Source organism: Neopsephotus bourkii, unplaced genomic scaffold, assembly GCF_033783945.1.
Source record: "Neopsephotus bourkii isolate Nb327-2 ecotype Australia unplaced genomic scaffold, CSIRO-AGI_Nbou_v1 NB_1770, whole genome shotgun sequence".
NCBI lineage: Eukaryota > Metazoa > Chordata > Aves > Psittaciformes > Psittacidae > Neopsephotus > Neopsephotus bourkii.
This window is the reverse complement of record NW_026902244.1, coordinates 576543-601244: the sequence shown is the minus strand read 5'-3', so window position 1 is coordinate 601244 and position 24702 is coordinate 576543. Positions and strand designations below refer to the sequence as shown.

General features: G+C 43.1%; 3 protein-coding genes across 6 annotated transcripts in view; 2 read left to right on the top strand and 1 right to left on the bottom strand.

Moving 5' to 3' along the window:
- PDXDC1 (pyridoxal dependent decarboxylase domain containing 1) overlaps positions 1–24702 on the bottom strand; it is a 104550-nt gene that overhangs the window by 26046 nt on the left and 53802 nt on the right. Inside the window, exon 1 of one of the 2 annotated variants that reach the window (XM_061379416.1) lies at positions 2753–3114. The exons of the other annotated variant lie outside the window; for it this stretch is intronic. Within the exon in view, the coding sequence (XP_061235400.1) occupies positions 2753–2773 (21 nt within the window). The 5' untranslated portion in view covers positions 2774–3114. Of the gene's footprint in view, positions 1–2752; positions 3115–24702 lie in introns of those variants that run through there. 2 annotated transcript variants of the gene reach the window in all.
- On the top strand, positions 4277–9866 carry MPV17L (MPV17 mitochondrial inner membrane protein like). 3 transcript variants are annotated; one of them, XM_061379423.1, is made up of 4 exons: positions 4277–4708; positions 6717–6787; positions 8001–8030; positions 9412–9866. In XM_061379423.1, exons 1-4 carry the CDS (start codon positions 4399–4401, stop codon positions 9511–9513), a joined length of 513 nt encoding a protein of 170 aa, XP_061235407.1. In that variant the 5' UTR covers positions 4277–4398; the 3' UTR covers positions 9514–9866. The 3 variants fall into 3 exon arrangements, with proteins under 3 accessions (XP_061235407.1, XP_061235408.1, XP_061235405.1); XM_061379424.1 differs by lacking the exon at positions 9412–9866 and adding an exon at positions 8290–9002; XM_061379421.1 differs by lacking the exon at positions 9412–9866 and adding an exon at positions 8194–9002 and having other exon boundaries at positions 4295–4708.
- BMERB1 (bMERB domain containing 1) overlaps positions 20857–24702 on the top strand; it is a 51648-nt gene continuing 47802 nt past the window's right edge. Inside the window, exon 1 of the mRNA XM_061379420.1 lies at positions 20857–21142. Coding sequence (XP_061235404.1) covers positions 21037–21142 — 106 coding nt within the window. The 5' untranslated portion in view covers positions 20857–21036. The remainder of the gene's footprint in view (positions 21143–24702) is intronic.

The following is a 24702-nucleotide window of genomic DNA, read 5'->3' as shown; positions in this document are numbered from 1 at the left end:
ACAGCTTTACCATCAAAAAACCAAATCCTGTTCTCAACAGTAAATTAATTTCAAACAATAGCAGTATTCTTTAGCCAAAAGAATTTGTGTATTTATTCTCCAGGCAAATAAAAGCTTTGGATAACAAAAAAGCAACCACTTCATGACTGTTAGGCTAGAATGAAAATGGCACTATATTACCACAAAGCTTCTGCTTATGGGTATTTGCTCTTTTAATCTTTATCACTTCCCTGTGAGGTGCAGCAGGATTTTCATACAGATCTGCTGACACCAGTTTTCCACAAAGTTACCAGGATGTTGCTGTCAGTAACAAAAGACTGAGCAAGAAACCAGAACAGTTTCTTTGGGTTTAGGGAAAACATTGCTCTAGAGACTGCAAGAAGGTACAATGAAAGAATTTGTCCTATTTTACCATACACAAAGTTACCTAACTTGAAACTTAGAATCCCTCAGAAGATGGGTCACTTTTATCAAAATATAATACAGGGAGGAAGGCAGATCATAGATCTGTTAGTCAAACTTCTGAAATTTAACACTTCCCAAAGAACTTAAATTTGAAGTTCACTCAAAAAGAAAAAAGATTTCTGGGGTTCAGATAAAATTCATTCTAATTATATCACATATGACATACAATATAAATACATTAAAAAAAGCCTAACCAAAACCAAACCATTTGTCTGATACCCCAAAGATAATCTGCAAAATCAAACTACGAGATTGTTAGCATGCATCAGATTCTACAGTGGTTTTGCTTGTGATCCTGTCATGCAGTGTTTTCAGTTCTCAGGAAATTTCTCATCTGCTAAAAAAAGAAAAAACCTTCTTCCATTTGCAAGAACCTAACAACTGTAGTAATTCAGTGTCAGCTAACTGGGTAACCAAAATGCCTTCTTTGTAACAAAAAATACAACATTTTGTCAAGTTTTAATCCAAGTTAAAAAGTACTTATACATGTAGCTTACTGGGATCCCAGTGATAAGCACATAAGGAGAGAAGCCACAGTTCAAACAGGAGACAATCTCAGATGTATTATGATAATGCATAAATAAGCCCAAAATACACGGACACACTCTCTCTGAGGAGAAACATACCCCAATTTGGATTAATTTTAAATTTATTTAGGGAGAAGACTTCTTACATATCATGCTCCTAACTAAATAAAGTGCAGATTGTACAGACTGACAACAATCTTAACCAAAGACTGTTTCAGGAGGGCACTAACTCATTACTGTATTGTGGCATGTTATTATACAGAGAAGTACCAATTTCAGCATACATGTGAAAAAAAGCCATGATAAACAACGGAGGAAGTAAACCAAATACTAACTATTCATATCTATTTGCATATACTGAAAAATCAGACATGCGAGTTTTTGCAGGGCCCTCACCATTATAGATGATTCCTTACATCAAGGATACAAGCAACCAAAACTCAGACTTTTATTCTGTTAAGAAATTAAGGTATTTAATTCTTATATGGCATTTTTATTGCTTATGATGACCGATGACCCTGTCTAACAAAGTTTAAGGGCTTTGTCATTACTGTAGGACAAACACTTGCCCTGCGCTAATGTGCTTTCTTCACTGCATATTGTACCATTATTCTGCTTGAGTCCTGTGGATGAAAACTGTATTTCAAACTAGTATATTCATTCAAGTTTTACTTAAGGAATGAAAACTTTTCATAACAAGCGGTAGCCACTGTAACTTTTGCCAGCACTAGTAAAGCACTTGAGCTTTTAAATGCTACCAAATACTCTTTAACACTGTATTTTTCAAGTGGATTGTAGTATATCAAACCATTTGGCTACCAATTCGCTAACCACATCAGGAAGATAACTTCCTGAATTTCCTAACCATTCATTTTACCAGAACACATCCCATTCAATCTTTCCAAGGCATTCCAAAGACTAAACAAAACTGAATGTGCTATGTATAATAAGTGATGCTGAGGAAGGAAGTACATGAAGTATAAATTATTTCAAACGCATACTGGCCTCGAAGACACACAACAAGGATGATAAGCTATGCACGAGCAGCCATTCCATCCCCACCTTCCAGGGCAGGTCTTCTGAAGCAAGCAGGTGCCACGGAAGCCAGCAGAAGCATGGCATATCCTGGATTACCTTACCGGGTTCTGACTGGCTCACAGCGACAAAGGCAATACAAGTTTTGTCAGTCACTTACGGTATTACAGAATCAATATTTGCTTTGTACAGTGCGTTGGACACAAGAGAGCAAACACAGGGCTGCAAACACCACCAGTATAAAATTGTGTGTGTGGGAAGTAAACCAAGATTCTACTATCCTGCTGCAGGCTGACATTCCCAGGAAGCAAATAAAAAAACGAGCTCCTAAAGCATTTCCTGACGGTTCTGCACACTTTTTACGGACCCGGGGCACGCAAGCACGGCGCTCACACGGGCGCCGATGACCATGGGACAGGGTTCGCCCGTGGACTGCGCTGGCGGTCGTAGGCTGCGTGACACAGGGCAGGCACAGCCCTCCGGGTCCACCGGTCCCAGCCCCGGCAGAGCCGCACCGCCGCCGCAGCCGAGGGGCCGGGGGAGCGCGGCCCCCGCCCCGGCTCACTCCCCTCAGCCCCAGGCGCGGCCCCGCAGCCCCGCAGCGAGGCGACCGCCAGGGCCCGCTCGCCCCCAGGGCCCGTCGCGACTCACCGCCCCTCCGCACGCAGGTGCCCTGGCCCCCACCGCCCCTCCCCGTCCAGCTGGCACCAGAGCGCCCCGCAGACCTTCTCCAGAGAAGCGTCCATAGCCGGCGGACTCCCCAGTGCGCGCCGCCTCCCCGTTAGGCACTTCCGCCTCAGCCCCAGCCGGCTCCACGCTGGCAGCGCTGACGAGGCCGCAGCAGGCGGGGCGAGAACGCGCTCACCTAGGGAACAGCGACAAGCCCGCCCCGCGGCCGACACCACCGCGCACACGGGCGGGGGGAATGAGACGCAGTGGTACTGCAGAAAGCGTGGTAATGCCGCGCCGTGACGGCACGGGCCGGAGAAAGCACCCCGCTCCCTCCCTCACGCTCACCACCCGTCGCCTCCCGGTCCCCCCGCTGCAGCTGGTGGAACAGTCCCGCGGCACGACCGGGAGATGACAGGTACTAGCGCATGCGCAGTGAGCGCGATCCGCACAGCTCCGCCGTGGAGCTAAGCAGGGAGGCGGGAGGTGTGTGGGGTGCTGCCGGCTTGTCGAGGTTCGGTCCCCGGGTACCCCGGAAGGCTCCCGCATTCACAGATCTCTCGGCTGTCACCCCGGCGCCGTCCGCTTGGCCTACGGGGTTCGTTACAGGGGCGCCAAAACCTTCCTGAATGTACGGGTCTGCGGGGTGACCCCGGGCAACACCGCCAGGGGCCATGGGCCGCCGGGCCGAGCACTGGGGAGCCAAGCCCGGCTGTCCAGAGCCTTCCTGTTGGTCCTGCCAGCTGTAGTTACTCGCTGGTGCACATTCCTCTTCCTCCGAAAGCCATTTCTGTTATTTAATAGCCCCACTTCCAGGTGTCAGATGTGAGTGGTTGGGACTTGATCTTAAAGGTCTTTTTCCAACCTAAACGATTCTATGACTACCGCGGAGGCTGTTTCCCGCCTGGCCATTTCTGTGTGTGAGGAGAGCGGAGTGGCCGGCGCGGGTCTCTCTAGCACCGGGCAGCTCACCTCGCTCTACCTTGTGATTAAAACGTTTTTCAATCTGCAAGCCATCCCTGGAAGGCTTCACGATGGCTTCCGGCGCATTCATCCCGTCCCAGGAGTGAGCTCGTTGCCTGGACGTCAGATCTGCTCCTTCGCAACGGCTCCGTGAGTGTAAAGCTCCGTACGCGAGTCTCGAATAAAGCATACATCGCTGCTGGCTTTTCTCTTCACATGGCCCAACAGCAGAGGGCACCCGCGCAGGTGCTCAGGTGCGCACCATCGCCGCGCAATCAGGCAGCAGAAACCAGACTGCGAAACAACAGCAAATTTGAAAACCCCATAACGTGCTCACGTAAGCAAGCGACAAGGAGATAATTAAACAGACAATAAGCGAACAGCGCCTAGTTTTCACTTATCTCTTAATCAGTGTAGCAATACTGTACGGTACATCCATAGTGCGACCTATACCAAAGCCCAGCAAGACATAGTAACCTAATTCTGCGTGAACGCAGTCACTTAAGACCACGAACCGGAGCCCGGGTGCCTTCCGGCCACCCACGAGCCCATCGGCGACAGACGCGGGGAGCCCGAGCTCGGGCCCCACCGCAGGGTGCCGGCCCTTCCTTGCAGGGGCAGGCCCGGCTGCGGTGGCACCCGGGCGGGGAGCCCCGAGGGGACGCACGGACCGCAGCGAGGGCGGTGGCGGCGGGCGGGCCCGCGAGGAGGCGGCGGCAGACGGAAGAGGCGGCAGGCGATGGCCGGGGCGCTGCTGCGCGGCGGGGTGCGCCGTTTCCCCTGGCTCTGCAACGTGCTGCTGTACGGCGGGCTCTTCGCGGCGGGCGACGCGGCCCAGCAGCTGTGGCGGCGGCGGGGGCAGCCGCCCGACTGGGCGCAGACGCGGCGAGTGGCGCTGGTGGCTCTCGCCTTCCACGGCAACTTCAGCTATGTCTGGCTGCGGGCGCTGGAGCGGGCGCTACCCGGCCGCCGCCCGCCCGCCGTCCTCGGCAAGGTGCTCTGCGACCAGCTCCTCGGCGCGCCCGTCGCCGTCCTCGCCTTTTACACGGGTGAGTGATGCCGCCGCCCGGGCACCGCCATCTCGGGGCGGCGGGAGGAGAACCGGGCGGCCGCACGCCGAGGGAAGAGCGCCTACCGAAAGCGAGCTGTGCACCCCGGGCTGCCCGGGTGCCTCCCTACCTTCCGGGCGGTGATCGCCGCGGCTCCAGAGCCACCGGTGCGGAGCTGCGGGGTGCTTGGGCAGCGGGCTGCCTGCTTTGCTGTGCAGCCCTGCCAGAGCTCGGAGCTAGGAGACGGTCGGGTCGGGACCTGCAGAAGCCGGTAGCTCTGCCCCAGGTTGTGTACTGAACAGCCCGACGCGCAGAGCTTTAAGCATCGAGTGCTGTGCCAAGGAGAGCTCTGCGCTGGGCTTGGTTAGGCCCCGCAGCTGTTAGTTAGTGACAAAGAATTAAAAGCACCTGAAAAGGATTATTCTATCCTTGTCTGCTTGAATTGCTCTGCTCGGTTCTCCGTATCAGCTCTCTCTTTTCCTAAACACAAACAGCTAGAAATGTCAGGAAATGCTATAGTTCAGCAAATTGTACCACCTTCTGCTTTGAGAGTATGTAGAAATACAGCATACTAGTACTGTGTGATCTTAAAAACTATCGAGTACAAAGACAGTTAAGATGACTGTTTATTTAAAAAATAAACATGTTGGAATAAGAAGAATAACAGGTGAGATTAGTGTAAACCAAGGCTGTCATTTAACTTAAATGTCATGTGGAAGAAGAACAAGACGTGTGCTCTTTTTGCCTGGCATTGTGACATCTGCATTTTATGACCCTGACCGGGAAATAATTCAGTTTGTGATTGAAAAGAAAGGAAGGAAGGGGTCAAATGCCAGATACTCTCAAAATCCTATCTGCCTGCATCGGAATGTAAGCAGAGTTGCTGAAGGACCAACAGGGTTTGAAGGATCATGAAAGGGATGGTAAAAATCCTTAAATTGCGTAGCAGAATTGTGTGATTCCAAAATAATGTTTGATTGAGAAATACCAATCACCTCGTGGCATGCAAATACCTATAAGGATGCCTGAGTTGGACTAAGCAACTTTGGGCCCTTTCTTATGTGCTTTTAATTTTATTAGATTTTATTTAGATTTGCTAAAAGCATATTTTCTAATACCTTTGCAAAATACGGGTCCTGTCTTCCAGTTAGGGTGAGTGATCTTTAAAAAGCTGCCTCATCCCTTAGAAAGATGCAGTCTTCATTTGACACGTAAAGATTCTCATTACACGAGACACATGAAATAGCAGTTAAAGGGCTCAAAATAATAAACTCTTTAAATGATTTCATGTGACTGGAGTTCACTCAGTTTGTTTCTGGTTTGCACGTGTGTAATGTGTAATTTCAAGTCATACTGCTTTTCTCTTGATCTTGGGTGGAATGGTGGGAGCCTGGTGTGAGGTTGGGTTTTATTGGAATCATGAGGAGATTGGATGAACTAGAATTTATTTAAAACTTTGCAACTCTGTATGTGGAGAGTTAAACAATTAGGTTTGAAACTTTTCTGCTTGTCAGTACTAGAATTTGGATTTGATACAATTATTTGTGAAGGAAAAAAAATAATGATTATAGCTGAAATTAAAAAGGAAAATAAAAATCAGGTGCCCTTCTCCACTGCCTTCAGTGGTCTGTAGGCACCTAAACTCCTTTGAGGATCTGAGCCACTCCTGACAATTCCATAGGGAACAGAATGTCTTATTTTCTCTATCTCAAGGGTGTAAAAGGTTCCATCATGCCTATTCCACTCTATACCACTGGTGAATTATGTGGCAGTGGAACAGATGTGATATACCACCTGTACAGTATATTCTTGGTGATCTACAGTGCCAACACTTAGAGCCAAGTCAGTAGCTGAGGAGCTCTGATGTAGCACTCTTAGGTAGCTGGAACAGTATCCTTTCTTTCTAAAGCTATTGTAACATATTCTGAGAAGAGTTTGGGATATCATTGTAAAAAGTGAACACTTAATTTTTATGTTTTTCTGATCGTTGTAAATATTTTGCCACCAGGTATGAGCATCCTTCAGAAGAAAGAGGACATCTTTTCAGACTGTAGAAAGAAATTTTGGAATACATATAAGGTGAGGCAAGCAGTTCACTTATCTCACAGCTAAGCAAAACAAGAGTATTACCAGATCAAATACTTGAAATACTCATTCTTCCAACAGCTTTCTCTCACTGCATTATTTGATTATGTGTAGGAGGCTTTAAGTACCATCAGTCTTGTGAAGGCAGGGTAGTCTGGAGCAGGTACTGCTGCCAGCTGGGTGAAATGATGCCATTTAAAAAATGTACAATATTTATATACATAACACTTGCACTCAGCTCTGTTTCAGTTGGAGCCCTACAGTACAATGCTGATTAAGATTGTACTACCTTTTATCTTAAGAAGTACCTCCCTCTGTTTAGTTAGTAATGTCATTGACAACTCTTACAGGGACATCTGTTAAAATCACTAATTATAGAGACATCTTTTTTAGGAATCATTTTCAGCCTGTACTTCTCAGTGACAGTCTTATCACTTTCAAAAACACAATACTCTTGTTTTAAGATGACCGGTATGAATAGCTGGATTTGGTTTGCCTTTCTGCATACGCAAGAAAAAATTATCTGTGCTACTTCAGAGCTTGGCAGATTAAGAATTGTAAAGATTTCTCAGGTGTAAGAAAATGATAGATTAGCAAAAAAAAAAAAAAGTTGTAGAAGGAAAACCTGTGATGCAATGTGAATTTTTCCTCACACTGTGGACTTATATGGGTAGAAAAGGATTATTTTTATTCCTGTGGAGGATGATTCTAAAACCAGTGCCCACTATATGCTATCAAACCATAAGGTTTCTATTAGCCTTCTGTTCTATGAGTAATTATCCATTGGGTTTTCCAAAAAAGCCTTACATAGATGAGTAACTGGAAGGAGCATTGCAAGTGTGAAGTAGCGTTCAGTGGTATTTTTCATTCATGGCTGAAACAAATGTTCACGTATTTAAACATTTGTTCACCCATCTGGTAAAGGAGCTTATGTATCTGGTGTCAGGTGACTGCCAAGACTTAACTGTGCTTAGAGTTTCATATTTAAAATTAGTTAGAATAATGTGTTTGGAAACTCCTAGCATAGAGTCTCATGAAGATTATTAGAAACTTAATATTGCAATCTCAAAGTTAAGCAATTTAAAATTGAACAGGTTTTATTAACTTTACTCAAGTATGTTTCAGTCTTTTCTAAATGTGATAAGAAAAAAATGAATCTTTGTCGTTGATCTCTGTAAGAATAACAAATGATTCATTTTCATTTCAGACGGGACTGATGTACTGGCCTTTTGTGCAGGTGAGTTTTTAGGGTAACTCAGCCTTTCCTTCTCATAAAACCTGATCTGATATGGTCATAGCATATCTAGCCCAGCGAGAAGTCAGTGGAGTTGCTGGGTGTGTAGGTGTAAGACCTGACCGTGCCTGGAGCACTAACTAAGCTCTCTCTCCTTCCAATGCAGCTGTCAAACTTCATTTTTGTGCCTGTTTACCTGCGAACAGCTTATACTGGGCTCTGTGGTTTTGTCTGGGCTGCCTTCATTTGCTTTTCCCAACAGAGTGGAGATGGCACAGCAAAGTCAGCACTTATGTGGCTTAAAAGAGAAGAGGTTAATGCAGATGAAGATTCATCAGAGAAATAAGAACTTTAGTTATGAACACAGTCTAAATTGTTAAACTGAGTTTATGAAAGTCTGTAAACTGCACTGCAGCCTCATTGCTGTGTTTAAAATAACCAGTCATCTCAACATTTGTTGGTTAGTATAAGCACTGGAACAGTTTGTCTTTGTGCCTGTTTATTTTTCATAAAAGAGGCCAATTGTATATTGGCATTTAATTATTTTCATGCTGCCAGCCCATCTCTTCTGGGAACAAATGCCTTACAGGGCAATGTAAGCGTTTGCACATCATGTTGGACCTACTCACCGGGGAGAAATGTTAACTAATTAAATTTGCAAGCAACTTGGAATTGCTAGAAAAAGAGGAATAGAACGTGAAATCATCAATTACCGGACTTTATGATTGTTATCAGTACAAGATTGCTTTTGCAGAACAAAATTTAGTGGCTTTCTTATCTAAAAAGTGTCATTGAATCTGTTTAATCCAGAGAAAACAGAAGTGCTGTGTTTTGCAGGGACCACTTTTCTGTAGGGGCAACCTTGCTTTATTCTACATATAGAAAATAATTATTTCATAGAATGTACAAACCTGAAATATATTTGCGTATCTTTTATCTCAACTGTGAGAATAAAGATAAATAACTTCAGTCAGAGTTCTTTGGGGTGGATGCTGCATATGGACACTTAGGGGAAGAATCCGTCATAAGCAGCTCCTGCGTGATAGAACCCAACGAAACACTGCAGTGAGCTTTTGTTGTATGTGTCAACGGCTTCTTCCTTTGCCCCTCAAGGATCAAAGTACTGAAGAGTACATGGGAGTCTTGACACTTTGACTCTTCCTCCTACTTCATTATGTTGAAAATATAATTAAGATTTTGAAGAAAAAGAGCATGGGAAGAAAGGTAATGTGAATGCCAGAACCCATCACAAAACAATCCAGCTCTATGTAAGGAACTACCATTTCTTCTTGAAACAGCTTTTAAACATTCCTATTCGTAAAAGACACTGTGTAACTACACATAGGAGATGGTAAAATTATTTACAGATCTGCTTTGTCAACAGAGGATCAGGTCTGGATACAGGTGTGCTCTTTGGTGTTTTCTAAATGTGCCTCTGTATCTCAGAACAGGTACTGTGCAAATGTCTGTAATTGCAGGAAGTTGAAATCAGACCAGTAAAGGAGCCACTGGTTTATTTAGAATGGGATTGAAGTTACTAAATAGTAAGTTTGAAACAATACCTGATTTAACCCATCTTGATGATGACTGTAAGAAGGAGGCTCAAGCATCTTTGCTACAATAATAATAAACCACTTTGAGGAATGTCTGAATTCCTCAGTCTTGTCTAAACAATAAACCAAAGCCTGCTTAGGCTGTAAACAGACATTCCTTTGTCCAACAGCTGTACTACTTAGACAAGTCACTGCAGTTCCATCTTCAGCTGCATAGGCAGACTTGGAAGAGGACACCTGCATACAATCTTAAGGTGGAATTAATTTTAATTCTGACATTGGTAGTGTGGACTCTGCAACTCGGCTAATCAGTTTAAGCTCTGTTTATAGTCAGTGGAGGAATATAGACAATTGCAGACATCTGTTTTAGGGTACAGTGAATTGTGCACAGTAGGGATCTATTTCTTCCCATTGATAACAGACAGTCTCAAAAGACTGGCTGCTCCATAGATAGCTTCATTATAGGTGCTCATAATTGCTGAGTTGCATTCCCCTGTTTGGTGTCCATCTTACACGTCCCTGTGGGAGCAACTTGGTGTTGCTGCATGAATTGTGTGAATTGGGCAGTCCTGATGCTGGACATCCCAGTAGGAGTAGAAATCCACAGAGGAACTAACTGCATTTTATCTATCATCTATTTAAAAATGAAAGATGAATAGATGATTTAGATTGCTAAAGTTGTTAAATTGTTTTAGTGTGTATAAAGTCCTCAGGATAAAGAAGCAATTTCAGTAGTGTTTTTTTGTGTTGGTATTTTCTATTCAGTGAGACTTAGAAGTTTCAGATAAGGTGTGCTCATTAAGTATTTGACTTGGTTTTTACAGATACTATTTATTTTTCTGTTTGTGCCTTAAGCGTTTAATGATTAATAGAATTTGCTTGGAGAAAAGGAAAAGAACAACACTGCAAGGAGAGTGAAGTAGCAGAAAGGTGTTGGTTTGCTGTAAGCAGTATGTGATGTTCTGCTGAAACTGAGTGCAAAAAATACTTCTGCATGAGTGTCGTTGGTAAAACTTAATCCCCCGGTGAATAAAAAAATTAAAATTGTTCTCATGATCTATATAATGCTGATGCTTTTCTTCAGCAGGAGTATTTAATGAATGGAAGATCCATCTTTTATTTTGAGTGGCTTAAAAGCTTATACAAGCTGTGTTTTATTGCCGTATGCTTTTGTGCTGCTAGTTTTTTGCTTCAGAATATGAGCTAAATCCTGCTTTGTCTTCAAGTTTCTCTGACTGTGGGCTTCAGGGTTTCTCTCCATGTTCTGAAGTACACTTCTTTCATCTAATGGAAGCCTGTGGCGCCTACATTTCAGTGAACTTTAGATTCTGCATAATCCTTTCATTCCCTTGTTTCTCATATGAAGGGATTTGAGAGTTTAGTTACCCAAGTCCCTTTTCGTATTAAAAACAAATGTTTTTTTTTTCCCTTTAATTGAAGGCACTGATTGGTCTTATGAATATTCAGAATAGAAAACATGAAGCTGTGTTGGGACAGATTCTCAGTGCACACTAATGCACCTTCTAAAGATTTTCTTCCTCTGTCACTATAGTCCGAGGACCTCACCCCTTACTTGTTAAAGACTTTATTATTTCTCGACAGTTTTTTTTGTGTAGAAGATCAATGTCAGAGGATAACAAATGGTGGAGGTTGGAAAGGACATCTGCGTGTCCAGTCCAGGTCACGTAGTCCAACCCTATTTGATACATGTATATAAACTTCTGTTTGATTCTTCTGGTAATTCAGTCATTTATTGAAAAAAAAAAAGAATTAAAAATGGGTGAGACTTGTCCTAATTGTCTCTCCACTCCCTTCCAAAAGCAGTCATAAGAGCTTTATGACTATTTCAAGGAATTGCACTGATCTTACTGCCAGCAGATTTTCATAACCAGAAAGATGAACAGAATTATACAGCCTGTAGGTGCTCAGGAAGGAGGGGACACGCTGCCAATAGCCGCTAGGCATGCATTCAGGTGACATTTTCACGTCATGGATCCTCTCTAAGAGCAAATGGGATGAGAAGATATTTATATCAGGTGCTGTTCCAGCTTTGTGTTATTCTGCATAGATACGGAGATGTAGTCTGAATTTGATAAAATGAGGATTTTAAAATGTATTTTTCTACTGCGTATCTTTTATGTAAATGAACCTCCTGTGCTTACTAGTATGCAAAATACATCCTTCTAGGCTTAGAAAACTCACCAGAAGGCCTCTGTCTTTTTCACACAAGAAACAACCATCCAGTAACACAGCATAAAATAAGCAGTTTCATAATGGAGTGAAGGTGAAACTGCCTGTAGTATGTTACTCTATCTGGCATGTTCTCTGTATAGCACAGCCTTTGAAATCTGTGCAGACTCAGCCCTCTGATTCTGTGCTTTAAGTGCCAGTGCTCTGTGCTCGTGCTGCCGCCTCTACTGCTAGTGCCAGTCCAGTGAGATGTGCAAGAAATACTTGAATTTGACTAAAATAATTAATTTCAAGTTGACTGAAAAGTGTCTGTGTTTTTGCAAAGGCTTAATAAACATTAAATGCTGTTCTTTGGCTCTGTCTTTAACTAATGTATGTATAAACAAAGCCAGGTCTTACGCAAAGTTCTCGTGGGACCTTTGGGGACCACATGCAGCAGAAAGCTCAGTTTGATGCCATAGACACACAGCAGCAGAGTAAAAGATAAGGAGGGATTATTCACTCCCTCTAAAGGTTTGTTACATACATTAAGTAATCTGCTGCTTCTGAACAAATTCTGAACAGAATTCCCATCTTTCAAAGCTTTATGCTGAAGCCAGTGGACTTAATTTTTCTTTATTAAAAAGAGGTAAAAATGTTACATAATAATCTGTTTAGATAATTAGTACATTTCAGAAGGAGCAGAGGAATTCAGGCAGGAAAAAGATATAAAAAGCTTCTAAACAGAACTGAGGTTAGCCATGGGGTCCTTACTGAAGGACTACTCTGAGTGTAGTTTATGTGGGATATTTTGGGAAGGAAATGGTTCAAAAGATTGGAGGCTGAAGGGAGTATTCACAACTGGTAGAGAGACACCACCTCAATTCCCTACTGTAACTTCTTGTATATTTAGAATGAGGAGAAAGCTTTATGGAAAGGTTTCAAACTGAAAAATTCTGCTTCGTAGACTTTATGGTTAACAGGGACAAAAAAAGATCATTCAGTCTGAATCTCTGCATAATGCAAAGCAAAGAGCTTTTCCCAAATCAGATCAGTGATGTTGAATCTTGTGCTATCTTTAGAAAGGTATCCAGAGACTTCAAATAATGGAGGATCGTCTACATCTCTAAGAAATTATTAATGCATTTTTGTTACATTTTATCACCTATCTAAATCTGTCTAGCCTTAATATCCTAATACATTGTTACTGCCTTTCTAACAAGATTTAAAGAGTTAGTACAGCAGGCAAAGCCCCTGTATGCATGTAGTGGTAAACTGTTACAGTTTTTGTTTATTTCTTGGATAAACTATACTGCCTTTAGGTCTTGTGAAATCATTCTTCAAACTCTAGTGAACTTTTGTTTGCTGTGCATCCTCTAATTTGAAACGTAGACAGCAGTGCTGTAAAGATTAAGCCCAGTGACCATTTCACATATGCCTCATGCACATAATACTTCTTTTCTATTTCTGCTTAATATTCCTATGCTTAAGCAGCCAGGTGTGCGCTCCCTTAATTTCAAAGTTGCACTGAGAGTTCACATTCAGTTGCCAGTCCACAATGATGTTAAAGTTACTGTACTCTATTTTAAACAAGAAGGAGGAGTGCAGATTACTTATCTGTGAGTGTTGCATGTACTCTTCAACATCCTCCACCCTAACAAACACTGCCTTCCTTTTTCTGCAGTTTATTAATTTAATGTGGCAGTGCCCAAAATGCTTGTACCGTGTATCCAGGTAGAAAACCAGACTTCATTGCAAAGAGTATAATAAAATGCATCATTCTCCTTTATGCAATGCTAGTAACAATTACAGTTACCTGTGCTGAAAGAAGTCTCAGCACCAGAAAAAACTAATGAAGTGTGGAGGATGTTCAGAAAAGACATTGTTAAGGGCAGCTCTGCTGGAGCAGGGAGTACAAGAGAACTTCAGAAACTGAAGGATGAGCCTTTTTGTTTCCTGTGTTCAGAGAAAGCCAGTTGTGAAGGGGGGCTGTAAAACAACAGGAAAAAAGGACAGGAGGTCAAAGTCCATGAGACATCTATGCAAATGCTCCCCTCTGCCAGAAGACCTTAAATACAAGAGCTTGATGCAGTCACCCTTCTCCATTTTACACTGTCAAGACTGATTAAATCAGAAACCAAGAGGAAACATGAATATATAGCCTAGTAGGTAGTTCAGTCACCAGAGAGATAGGGAGAAAGGGAATAACACTGCTCCTAGTTCAGTTATTGTACTTCATCCAGTTACAACAGAAGTGCATAAGCACTCAGATGTCTGTGATAAATACAGTGTCTGGCCCACATGTACTCATAAACCATGTACACAAGTTCTACAACACATGAGATCCTTTATCTGTGGAAGAAGTGCCAGCTTCATTTTGAATTGTGTGTCCTTTTACAGGGTATAATTTGGCAGCAAGGTTACAATGTTCTTGCCTGGGATCAGTGTGCACTTAGTGTGTGCATACATAAGAATAAACCCTCACACTATTATTTCTTGATTTGTCAGGAAAGCAGTCTTCCTCTCATTGCACAAATATTTAGAAAATAAAATACAAGGTTTTTGATGAGTTCTTCTTCCACCTCCAGTCTTTTCCTTTCTCTTCTGTGCTGGCCTGGAGAAATCTACCTCAATGCCTAGTTCCCTGTGGTACTTTCATCTTACTGTTGCTTACACCTCTCTCTGAAGCAAAAACCACCTTTACTTCCCTACTAAGGGTGTTCAGCTACTTCCATTTCATGGATCATAAACTTTTACATCCAAAATGTAACAAGACTTTAACTGCAGCTGATTTGCTGTGATGCACCAGTGACACTGAAGTATTTTGTCTAGCTCAGAATGATCATCATATAGTAATGAATTATTATGTGTTCATCGTAACTACACCTGATGTGATATGGCAGTTACCTATACAGTGTTTTGCTTACTGTTTTGGGGCAGGAATGGAAGAAATGGTGGAATAAAGGTTTGCTACCACTGATGGTCAAATTTAGAGAGAAATTAAAGTAATAAAAAAATCCTTTCAGAATTCAGGGCTGTGACATTTAAAGCTTCCAGCTCCAGTGAAGGGGGTAGTGAAATGCTGATGGACATGGCTGGTAGGATGCAATAGTAATAGAGAATGTATACTACATAGGAACACGAATCAGCAAGAAGCTGACGTAGTCTTTTTGTGTTTTTTACATCTTATAAGCAGTTTTGCACTCTCTGTATAAGATCCAAACATGCAGGCAAAATGGAGACTTACAGAAAGTCACCTTTGCATTTGGATTAAGTGAAATGAGGAAAGGCTCAAGCCCTATGAGAGCTGTGCTTGGTGATGCATGCTGCTGTGACTGCAAATTTTATACAATATGCTTATAACTTTAGAACGGACATACCCACAGAATATTACTTATGAATATTACTTATGGCTCACTGTGTTTGCAAGGCTCCTAAAATGGCCCAGACCACTTTATCTCAACATCGAAATTTACTGAACCCAAACTTCTGTTTTTCTCTGTAGCTATGGCCACCCGTCACTGGCAGAAAACCCACTAGCACAATACTGACTCACCTGTGCAAGAGCCAGTCCAGTCATAGTGCTGGAGCTGGCTCCAAATGCCAAAAATAAGACTCTTGCATGGATAATTTCCCTAGCCACGGTATTAGTAACATATCTGACAGATGCTATAACAGCTTATTTTGTAAAATTTGTACCTTACAAGGAGAATGAATGTAGAAAGTGGTTACTAAGGCAAAAAATAAAATGGGAAGGGAAAGAGTATAGAGAAGTACGTTTCTGAAATCTGTGTTATGGTCATGACTACAGCCATTGGCCTGTGTGGATTGTTTCCATTCTTCCTAACAGACATATGCCCTTTCTCCTCTGCTACTTCATCTCCTGAATTTGTGCTGTTTTTTCTAACCTCATATACTAAAAGTAGCTGAGATAATTCTACACAGGTGGGAAGTCCTGTGCCAGCTTTAGTAGTCTGTATTAGTCACCTCCCAGGAACATTTGCAAATAGGCTCTGTACAGGTATGGACACGACTGTCAAACACAGAGACTTAAAAACTTGGCATAGCTGAGTATAGACCATTGATTTATCAATTCACCCAAACTGTATCTTAAACTAGACAAATGTTTAACAAGCTATGTTCGGCCTAGACTGTGTTTGGGGAGCTCAGTACTGCAAGGCTCCGGCTTGATTTTGTTATAGGAAAAGCAATTAAGTACTCTCCTCCTTACAGTTATCTAAATATTTGTAAGATCAGACTCAACTTCACAGTGTAGATCTCCAGATCTGTATAAGAGATAGGCAGTCAGATGCTGTAGCTCCAGTGCTGCTACTTAACGTTTATCACACACAAGATTTCCCTAGAAAAACAGTTTCTACAACATGGAGCACCTGCAGTATAGTTCAACCCAGCCCCTGTGAAGGATGTCATATCTAACACATGATTAGTGGCATGCTGTTCACCAACATCTGTTATTAAATGCTTGTCTTTTGCTTCCATAGTTCCACTAGAAATTCAGCTTTGGAGAAATAGTGAGTTGAATATATAGTCAATCTTTTTCTGAGTACATGTTTGCTAAAACAGTTAATGACAAATAGAAACCAGCACTACATTCATACAGTATTTCACATAGAGACGTTATTAAAAAAAATAAAATATCAGAATAAGATGACATTTAATAGGTGTTCAGGTATAAATACTTATGAATTTATTTGGATCACTGCCATACCTCAGACTCATGACATCATATTTGAAGTGTCTCATTGCCTTTCAACAACCCTATTAGAATGCTGTGTTTGCCCACAGTACACACCACTTTTAAGCTATAGATGCACTTTTCTATCCTGATAGAGATCTAGGGTAGTTGTGGAAAAGGACCAACATCCTAGTTACTTTACTGTGAATATTGTAATTATTTATAAAGTTACTTTAGCCTGAAAAATATTTTTTAAAGAATGGTCAGTATATGGAAAGCCTGTAATTCTAAATATATAAATATAGAAAGGGCACTAACTAAACATGAGCTAGGATTCATAAAAAAAGGAACAATATGATAAGGACTTGCATTGGCTTGCGAATCCAGGCCCTTGTTCTGCACAGTACTGCTACAGCAGATCCTCTTGCAAGTGCAAAATGTCATAGGCCAGGCTTCTGAGAGCTCTTTCATGCTAGCATGAAATAGAAGATGGAAGCTTAGAGCAAGAAAATGTTTTCTGTATCGAGGATCTTCCTGTAACTTTTAGCTATGCCATCCCCCTCTTTTTAACTAGATGTATTTAATTATGACTCTTTGAAAAGCAAATGAGATTTGCTCTAGTCTAATACAGATCTTTCAGGGAGAGTGGTAATACCAATGTGTAGGAAATATACTTAGAATGACACAGACCTGATTTTCTGTGATAACTTGAATTCATAATACAATAAGATGCCATTTACTCAGACAAGCTCATGCTGTCTTATGATACAAGGTGAGGGACACTTAATGCATTAGAACCGTTTTCTCCCACTATGTGAAGCTGTCTGTATAGACTGGTCATACTGATTTGGGAAAAGGTGAAGTGCAAGATACAGATTTAGCACTACAGCTCCCAGGACAGCACGCTGCTGCCGTATCACATCATACAGCCATAGCTGCAGAGCTGCACAGATCCTCATTCATTGGTAAGCACTGTGCTGAGTGAAGCTTTGTCTGTTTACCCACAGTGCTCACCCATGTGGCCCACCAGTACGTAGTGGGGATCTTGGCCGCAGCAGCCTCAGACAAGCCCTGTGCTAGGTTATGACACTCTCATTTTTACCCATGCCATAGGATGAAATTGGTTCCTTGAAAAAGTTAGTTGGCTGAATTTCAAGCATAGATAAATGTTATTATTGCAGGGATTATTTTATGTGAATGGTGCCCTAAAACAACACTACGTTAAGGGCTTCTGTAGATTCTTCAGCGTAATTGTGGCCCTCTGCCTTCATCTCACAGCAGCACTGCTGCATGGGATCCTGCAGGGGAGGAATCATCATGAAGTGTGTGCTTCTAAAATCTGGCTGACTATCAGGTTTCCCAGAAGATGGGCATTTTCCTTGAATGCTCTATCACAGCCTTTCCTTTTTGTGCCATGGATATTTTTGTGCTGTGCATATGCCTGACAAGTGAGGTTTGGAGGTGGCGGAGAGGCTGTAGCACAGTGGTGTGAAGGTGTGGAGGCTACAGCCCACCATGCTCCTAATGCATTGCTGAATTGCCTTCTGGGATGCAGGATCAGAGGTACCACAGGGTACAAGGAGTAACGTGGAAAATTCTAAGGACCTGGACTTATGGAGAACCATAATGGGAGATGAAGATTCAAGAGGAGGTCTTTTCATAGGAAATAAGATCAGCCATGACATCACATATTAAGGAATATGGTAATTCCTCCAACAAAGTGACGTTCTGAAACAAGATTTGTTGCTTAAAAAGATATTATAAGACAGATTCACATGAATCCCATGATTTATGTCATGCAAATAGTCAACTTACATGAGCACAGTCCCCCTTATGGATCTGGGCACTAATGCATACAAAATGGAGTAACTGTGCATAATCATAGAATCATAGAATAGTTAGGGTTGGAAAGGACCTTAAGATCCTGTAGTTCCAACCTGCTGCCATGGGCAGGGACACCTCACACTAAACCATGCCACCCAAGGTTCTGTCCAATCTGGCCTTGAACACCGCCAGGGATGAAGCCTTCACAACTTCCATGGGCAATGCATTCCAGTGCCTCACCACCATAACAGGTGTTATATCCAATCTAAACTTCCCCTGTTTAAGTTTTAACCCGTTACACCTTGTCCTATCACTACAGTCCCTAATAAATAGTCCATCCCCAGCATCCCTATAGGCCCCCTTCAGATACTGGAAGGCTGCTATGAGATTTCCACGCAGCCTTCTCTTCTCCGGGCTGAACAGCCCCAACTTTCCACTTAATTTCATTCTGTTTCATTAACCAAGTTGCTTTTACTATAATGATAAATCCATAAAAACCCTGGGCAGAAGTTTAATGCTTTGTTATTTTTGTGTTATAATGGCTATAGTGCCTGACAAAGAATGACCCTCACTCTTACCTTCACTGCAGTCAGGGGAAGTAACCACAAGAGCAAAGTGCACCTCTGGTTTTCTACCAGGCATTATCTTACGAGCAGGGAAGAGAGACCTGAATTTTTATATTTTCTTCCTTAATAGTGCTTTTGCTTTCAGCAGAAAAGAACTCTAACTTTTGTGAGTAAAGAAATGCATATATATTGCTGAGGTACACTGAAGGGAGTCATCAACAGGGGAGAAATTGAATTCCAATTGCAAATGCAGCAGTGACAATGCTCCAAAGTTGCAACAGCAAAAAAAGTATTCATCTTAGAGCATTAGCAAAATAATTGGTACAGACTTAGGGCTTAGGATTGCAAGAACAACTGCAAATGAACTCAGCAGGATGGCTTCCACATACCTGCTTTTATGATTAACAGTGCAAGGCTGGACCCATACTGGATTTTGTGACTTTTTCAAAATGGGCAGATAAAAACTTCCTAATTACAATACATCACCTTATACATTCATTACTTTGTGTAACTAAACTCTGCATCCAAGTTTCTAGCCAGTGGGTGTTTTTCTCCCATAGTAACAAATGCAGAGGTTTAAATATTCCATTTCTAGGATCATTCCTCCATCTCCTAAACAATGCACTTGGATTATAATTACCTAAAAAACTTAAAGGGGTGGATTGAAGTTAAATAGTCTTCAGATCCACCAAAATTGGCCCTTCTCTGTAATCAGCCTGTTTCCCTTAGTCCAATTCTCATCCAGATCCCAGATGGGCTCGTATGTTCCTCCCACACTTGTGTTCCTCATTTCTACAAGTGAGTCAGTCCCGCCCACCCCAACAGGCAGCTGCACTGTCACCCAAAATCAGCTGTGCAGAGTGCTGCCACCAGCTTTTCTGCTTGACTTAGAGCTGTCCTTGGTCTCCATCTCCAAAGGCTAAAACCAGCAAGGATGGAGCATTGCACAGTCAGCAAGTGCTCTTCCAGCATGTCTGGTGCTCAAATCATGGCACATCCCTGGGAGCACAGCTGATAGAGAAAAAACATTCCTAAATGACCTCCTAAAACATTGCCCAACTCATTTTGTTAGCCAATTCCATTTTTCTGGAAAGGCAGAGAAATGGTTACAGAGATTTTCAGAGTCACAGTTTTAAAACCGATGTGGAGTTTTTCTGTCCTCCAACATGTCAAGTGCCCCCCAAACAAAATTGGTTTTGGGTACAGCCAGCAATGTTCATCAGAACAATTAGTAATCACTGAATACGGAGACAGTACTTCTGAAGTGTTGCTGACTGAAGGGCAAGACAAAGTTTGTAGGCAAAGCAGGTGCTACACAAACAGCCTACTTTGTTGTCTTTACATCAGAAATGATACCACACTCAGTAACGTGTAATGGGATTTCACTAGCAAAAGTACCGTCCAACTCTAAAATGCTGTCCAGGGATTTTATCCGTATAACCTCCCCTACGGTAAAAGAAAAAATGAGTGACAATTATCACCACATTTGTGCTTTCTCATAGTCATTTCCTTCTCTTCTAACCCCAGCAGGCTGTGTAAGCAGCAAAGCTGCATGATTATGAAAAATACATACTATTATGAGAAATACAAAATCCCATCACTTGTTTGGGTGCTGCCCTCTGGCTTTGGCAACATGATGCTGGAATGTTATTCCGTTCAGCACAGGACTTTCAGGAAAGCCAAAGGCTGCATGCACAGCAACCTGAGATGTTAGGTGTGAATGGCTGTAGATTTTAACCGTTATTCCCCAGATGGCTCAGGCCAGCAGCTGTGCTCAGAGCTGCACTGGCCACAAGGACAGTCCTCCTGTGCACCGCAGCTGCAGGGATGAGCAGACAAAACCAGTCACGGACTCCGAGCTGCCTGGCAGCAAGGTGTACAGGTCAGCTACTCACCCAAGCGGGAGGGACGGGACAAAACCGACCCGCCCGGAGCCCTAATCGGGAAGGGATGTGTGCAGTATGTGACAGCCCCCCGCGGGGGCTCACAGCTCGCATTGTTCCCCTGCTTCCCCCCGCCCCAGCCCCGCACTGAGCATGTGCGCAGCGCCCCTTCTCTCCCGCTCCTCCCTCCCTTCCTCCCCCCGTGGTCTCTCGTTCCGCGCAGAGGAGCGGTCAGCCGCGCGTCGCCTCCGCGGCAGTCGGCTTGTGGCCGCGCTGGCATGAAGTGAGTTGCGGAGCCCCGCGCTGCCCGGCCCGGCCATGGAGCTGAAGAGGTCCATCTCGGCCAGCGCGGAGGCCGAGAGACCGATGAGGCGCTACGGAGCAGTGGAGGAGACGGAATGGAAGGCGGAGGCGCTGGGGAGAAGTGAGTGGGGGGCGCGGGCCCGGCTGGCCGAGGCAGCTCCGAGCGGCGGGGTTTATCCTCCGGCCCCCGTCAGGAGAGCACGCTGGCGGTTCCTGTTAACAAGGCGAAGCCGCTGTGGGCTTCTCGGGGAGGAAGGCTTGGGTGACCATTTTGCCCTCTGTGGCTGGTGCTTCCCAAGGGGGCTGTGTCGGACCCGAACGGCTTTTCTCTGTCGAGGGACCGGGAGGCAGAGGGCTGGAGCCGGGTGGGTGCAGCGCCGGGCACCTTGCGGAACGGGTTGCTCGTGAAGTGAAGCGATGAGCTGGTGGCTGAGGCAGGGTGACCGGGAGGTTAGGCGGGTTTTAATGTATGGCTTGTCATAAATATCTGTAGTCTTTAATGTGCTTCATGTTTAAAAGGCACAGATGACAGCCTCGTTGTTTCCTCCTGTTGTTTCAGGTAGAGGGCACGGGAAGACAACACTTAGTTCACTTCTTCAGGGCTGCACTGTGTTTATGAGCTCAACAAATACTCTGGGGCAGAAGAGCTTTCTTGACTTCGTAATTTTCCAGAAAGCAGCAATTGACATAACCTTTCCAAAGTGCTGATGAAAAGAGTAGTTAAAAAGATAAATAGCTGCCAATTCCAGTTATTCAGGAGACCTCATCTCCCCCAGGATATAAGTTATTATTCTTTTATAGGCATATAGTTAGGTATAACTATCTTTAGTAAGCCTAAACCCCTTTTAATTTTCCTTCAGGTAAGAAAGCTTGAATAGACGATGTCAAAAAGCTCTCTACTAGTACAAAGAAAAATATTTTCCAAGTTTCATCAAGTGCTTGATTAGGCTACAGGAAGAAAAAAGCTTTATATGTACCTGTTGTGACACCTTCAGCTTGGCTGATTCCCGGGTTGCTGGTGTTCTTGATTCACCATCTTTTGATACGCATCCTGAAGCCTCACCTGGATGCCTTTTGATGTCCCGTGGCTTTGCAGCATCCTGGTAGCAGGTTTTGGCCAGCCCTTTTGTTATAGTTAGATGTTTCAGATACCGCCGTATCTGGAATCATACTTCCCTTCTGGCTCCAGTTTTTCATGCCTGTGTTATTGTCTGCTGCATGCTGATGACACGGGTGTAACTCTCCCACTCGGATGCTTCAGTTGCAGTGTTGGTTTTGTTGCAGTGCCTGGCAGAGGTTCAGGACTGAGTAACTCCACACTTTCTAAAATGGAATTGAAGGCTGAATTTACTGTTGATTGGGTTGGCTGAGTCAGACACATGCAACAGTGTAGGGGATGGAATAGTTTTGCAGGTTCTCTAGCAAGATACAAGCATTTGTTTTTCTTGTTCTCATAAATATGTCTGATTTTGCTCCAGAGCTCAGGAGCCGAGTGCAGTGCAGCCTTGTAATAATAGTAACTGTAGCTCGAGGTAACAGAAGGTCTGTGTCTTACAAGCTTTGGACACAAGATACCTGCTTGGCAGAGGGCAGCACAGAGACAGAGTGGGAGACTCAGTCTGCTCAAAAATATATGCTCAGCATTGAGCTTCCACCCAAATCACAACTTGACCAGGTACCAGAATGAGCTGTTGATAGGACTAGAACCAAGTGCATGGATATCTGCACCCTGGCTCTGCTGCTGAGCTGTGAGATTCAGTTTAAAGAGAATGTTTCTTTGTGAAAAGTAGTAAATTATTATATTAAGACTTTGCTATTTGAGTAACTGATGTTTTGTTTGATGATGGTCTTCAACTTCCTTAAATTTTCTTAAAATGCTGTGGAAAATGCTATTTATGGGAGCTTTTAGATGACCCCTGCATCTCTTTCCTATTTTAATACTTATGCTGACCTCAGTGATTAAAAAGAAATAGACTTTACTATTTAATGGTACCTTACAGCGTAGGTCCTAAATGGAATGGCATGACACCAGTGGTCTCCAGAAGGTCTAGGAAGAAGCTGAAAAAGTGTCATCCCCTTTTTTTGGTAATATAAACAGTTACCCTTTGGTATTTGAATATTTGTTTTAAATATGAAGTGGTAAGTAATAGCATTAACAAAAGGAGAAGCCTATCGCTGCATATGCATTTGTTTTTTTTACTCTGATGATTTATTGTGTCTCAAATCAGGATCTGTTTGGAAGTAGAACTTGTGTATCTGTACAACACTGCATGATGGAGTGCCATTTCCTAGTCAGTGCTTTCTGATGTGGGTGTAGCCATACCACAAGAGAATGTATATCCTGATTATGTCCATTACAGAAAGAATGTCACAGAAGTTACGTAGTTTCTGTGTAACCTGTTAAATGGAAACTTTGTGCTAACCTTTGTAGCTGTGGTATGGAAAGCACTGCTGGGTATTGGTTGTGACCAAAGATGAGTTACTTTATAGCCATAAAATGTAACATAACGTGTATTTCTGCTCTATATTGCCTTCTTTAAGGCAAATTATCACTGAGGTTAATCTGGTTCACAGTAGTTGAGGGTCTGATGCTCCACAGCCTGAGGGTATAATCGTCTCCAGTGGGTTTGCATGCAAAAAATACAAAGCAGATTGTTTAAAGGTGTCTCTTTAAGGAGACACCAAAGACATTCTCTTCGCATACAGGAAGGAATTTCCAAGGATTGAAAAACATTAAAAATAAGGTACAGAGCAAGTTGTGCATTTTCTAGTGCACACATATAAACAAAGTTAGGCTTATAAATTATCAGGGTTGTATAACAACAATAATGTGATTTCAGCCTTCTCAGTAAATTATTTTTACAATGTAGTCTTGGGGAGTCTGCTTAGAAACAGAGCAGTCGAGCATTTTGGTCAGTCCTCATTAGTAAGGGCACAGCTTCATTTAGAATCATCTGTCTTGCTGTCAGCAGGGACTCATAATGCCCTGATTAAATAACTGTGTGCCACACCAGGGAAATAGCCACAAAGAAAGCAAGCAGTTTTTCAACATCCTTTTGAACATTGCACTTCTTGAATACTTTTCTGCTCTTTTCCTTCCTCTTTCAGTTGTATGAGGTCTCTGGAAAATGCAAAATTCCTGATGAATGCTCCAACTTAGTATAAGGAAGCAGAAATGCCAAAAACATGCAATGGCTATATATTGACACAATTTAGTGCACCATGAAATTTGCTTATCGTTTTCATTTGAACGGTAACTTGGCATTGGAGGTAAGATGCCACACTCCTGTATTGCAGAGGTCCACCTTTCTAACTAGTTTTGAGTAGAAAGGGGATTAGAGGAATTGAGCCCTGTTACAGGCCAGCACTGAAGAGGAGGCTGGAGGTTCCCAACATGAGACGCAGTAGTGGCATGAAGCCTTCATAGCCAGCTTCACTTGCTCTCCCTTCATGCTGTGAATGTTGTCATAGATTATGTCCTAGCAAGGTACTGGGAGATGGCAGTGCACTCCAGAACAGCACCAGCGAGGTGATTTTATCTAGTTCTGAAATTGCTTTGCTTTGTTCCAATAGCAGAAGGATGCTACTGTTCCCAGGTTCACAGAGATCCTTGGCTGATGCATGTGAAAGCTTATTTCACCACGGTCTGGCTCAAAAACCATTCAAAGACTGTTAGCCAGA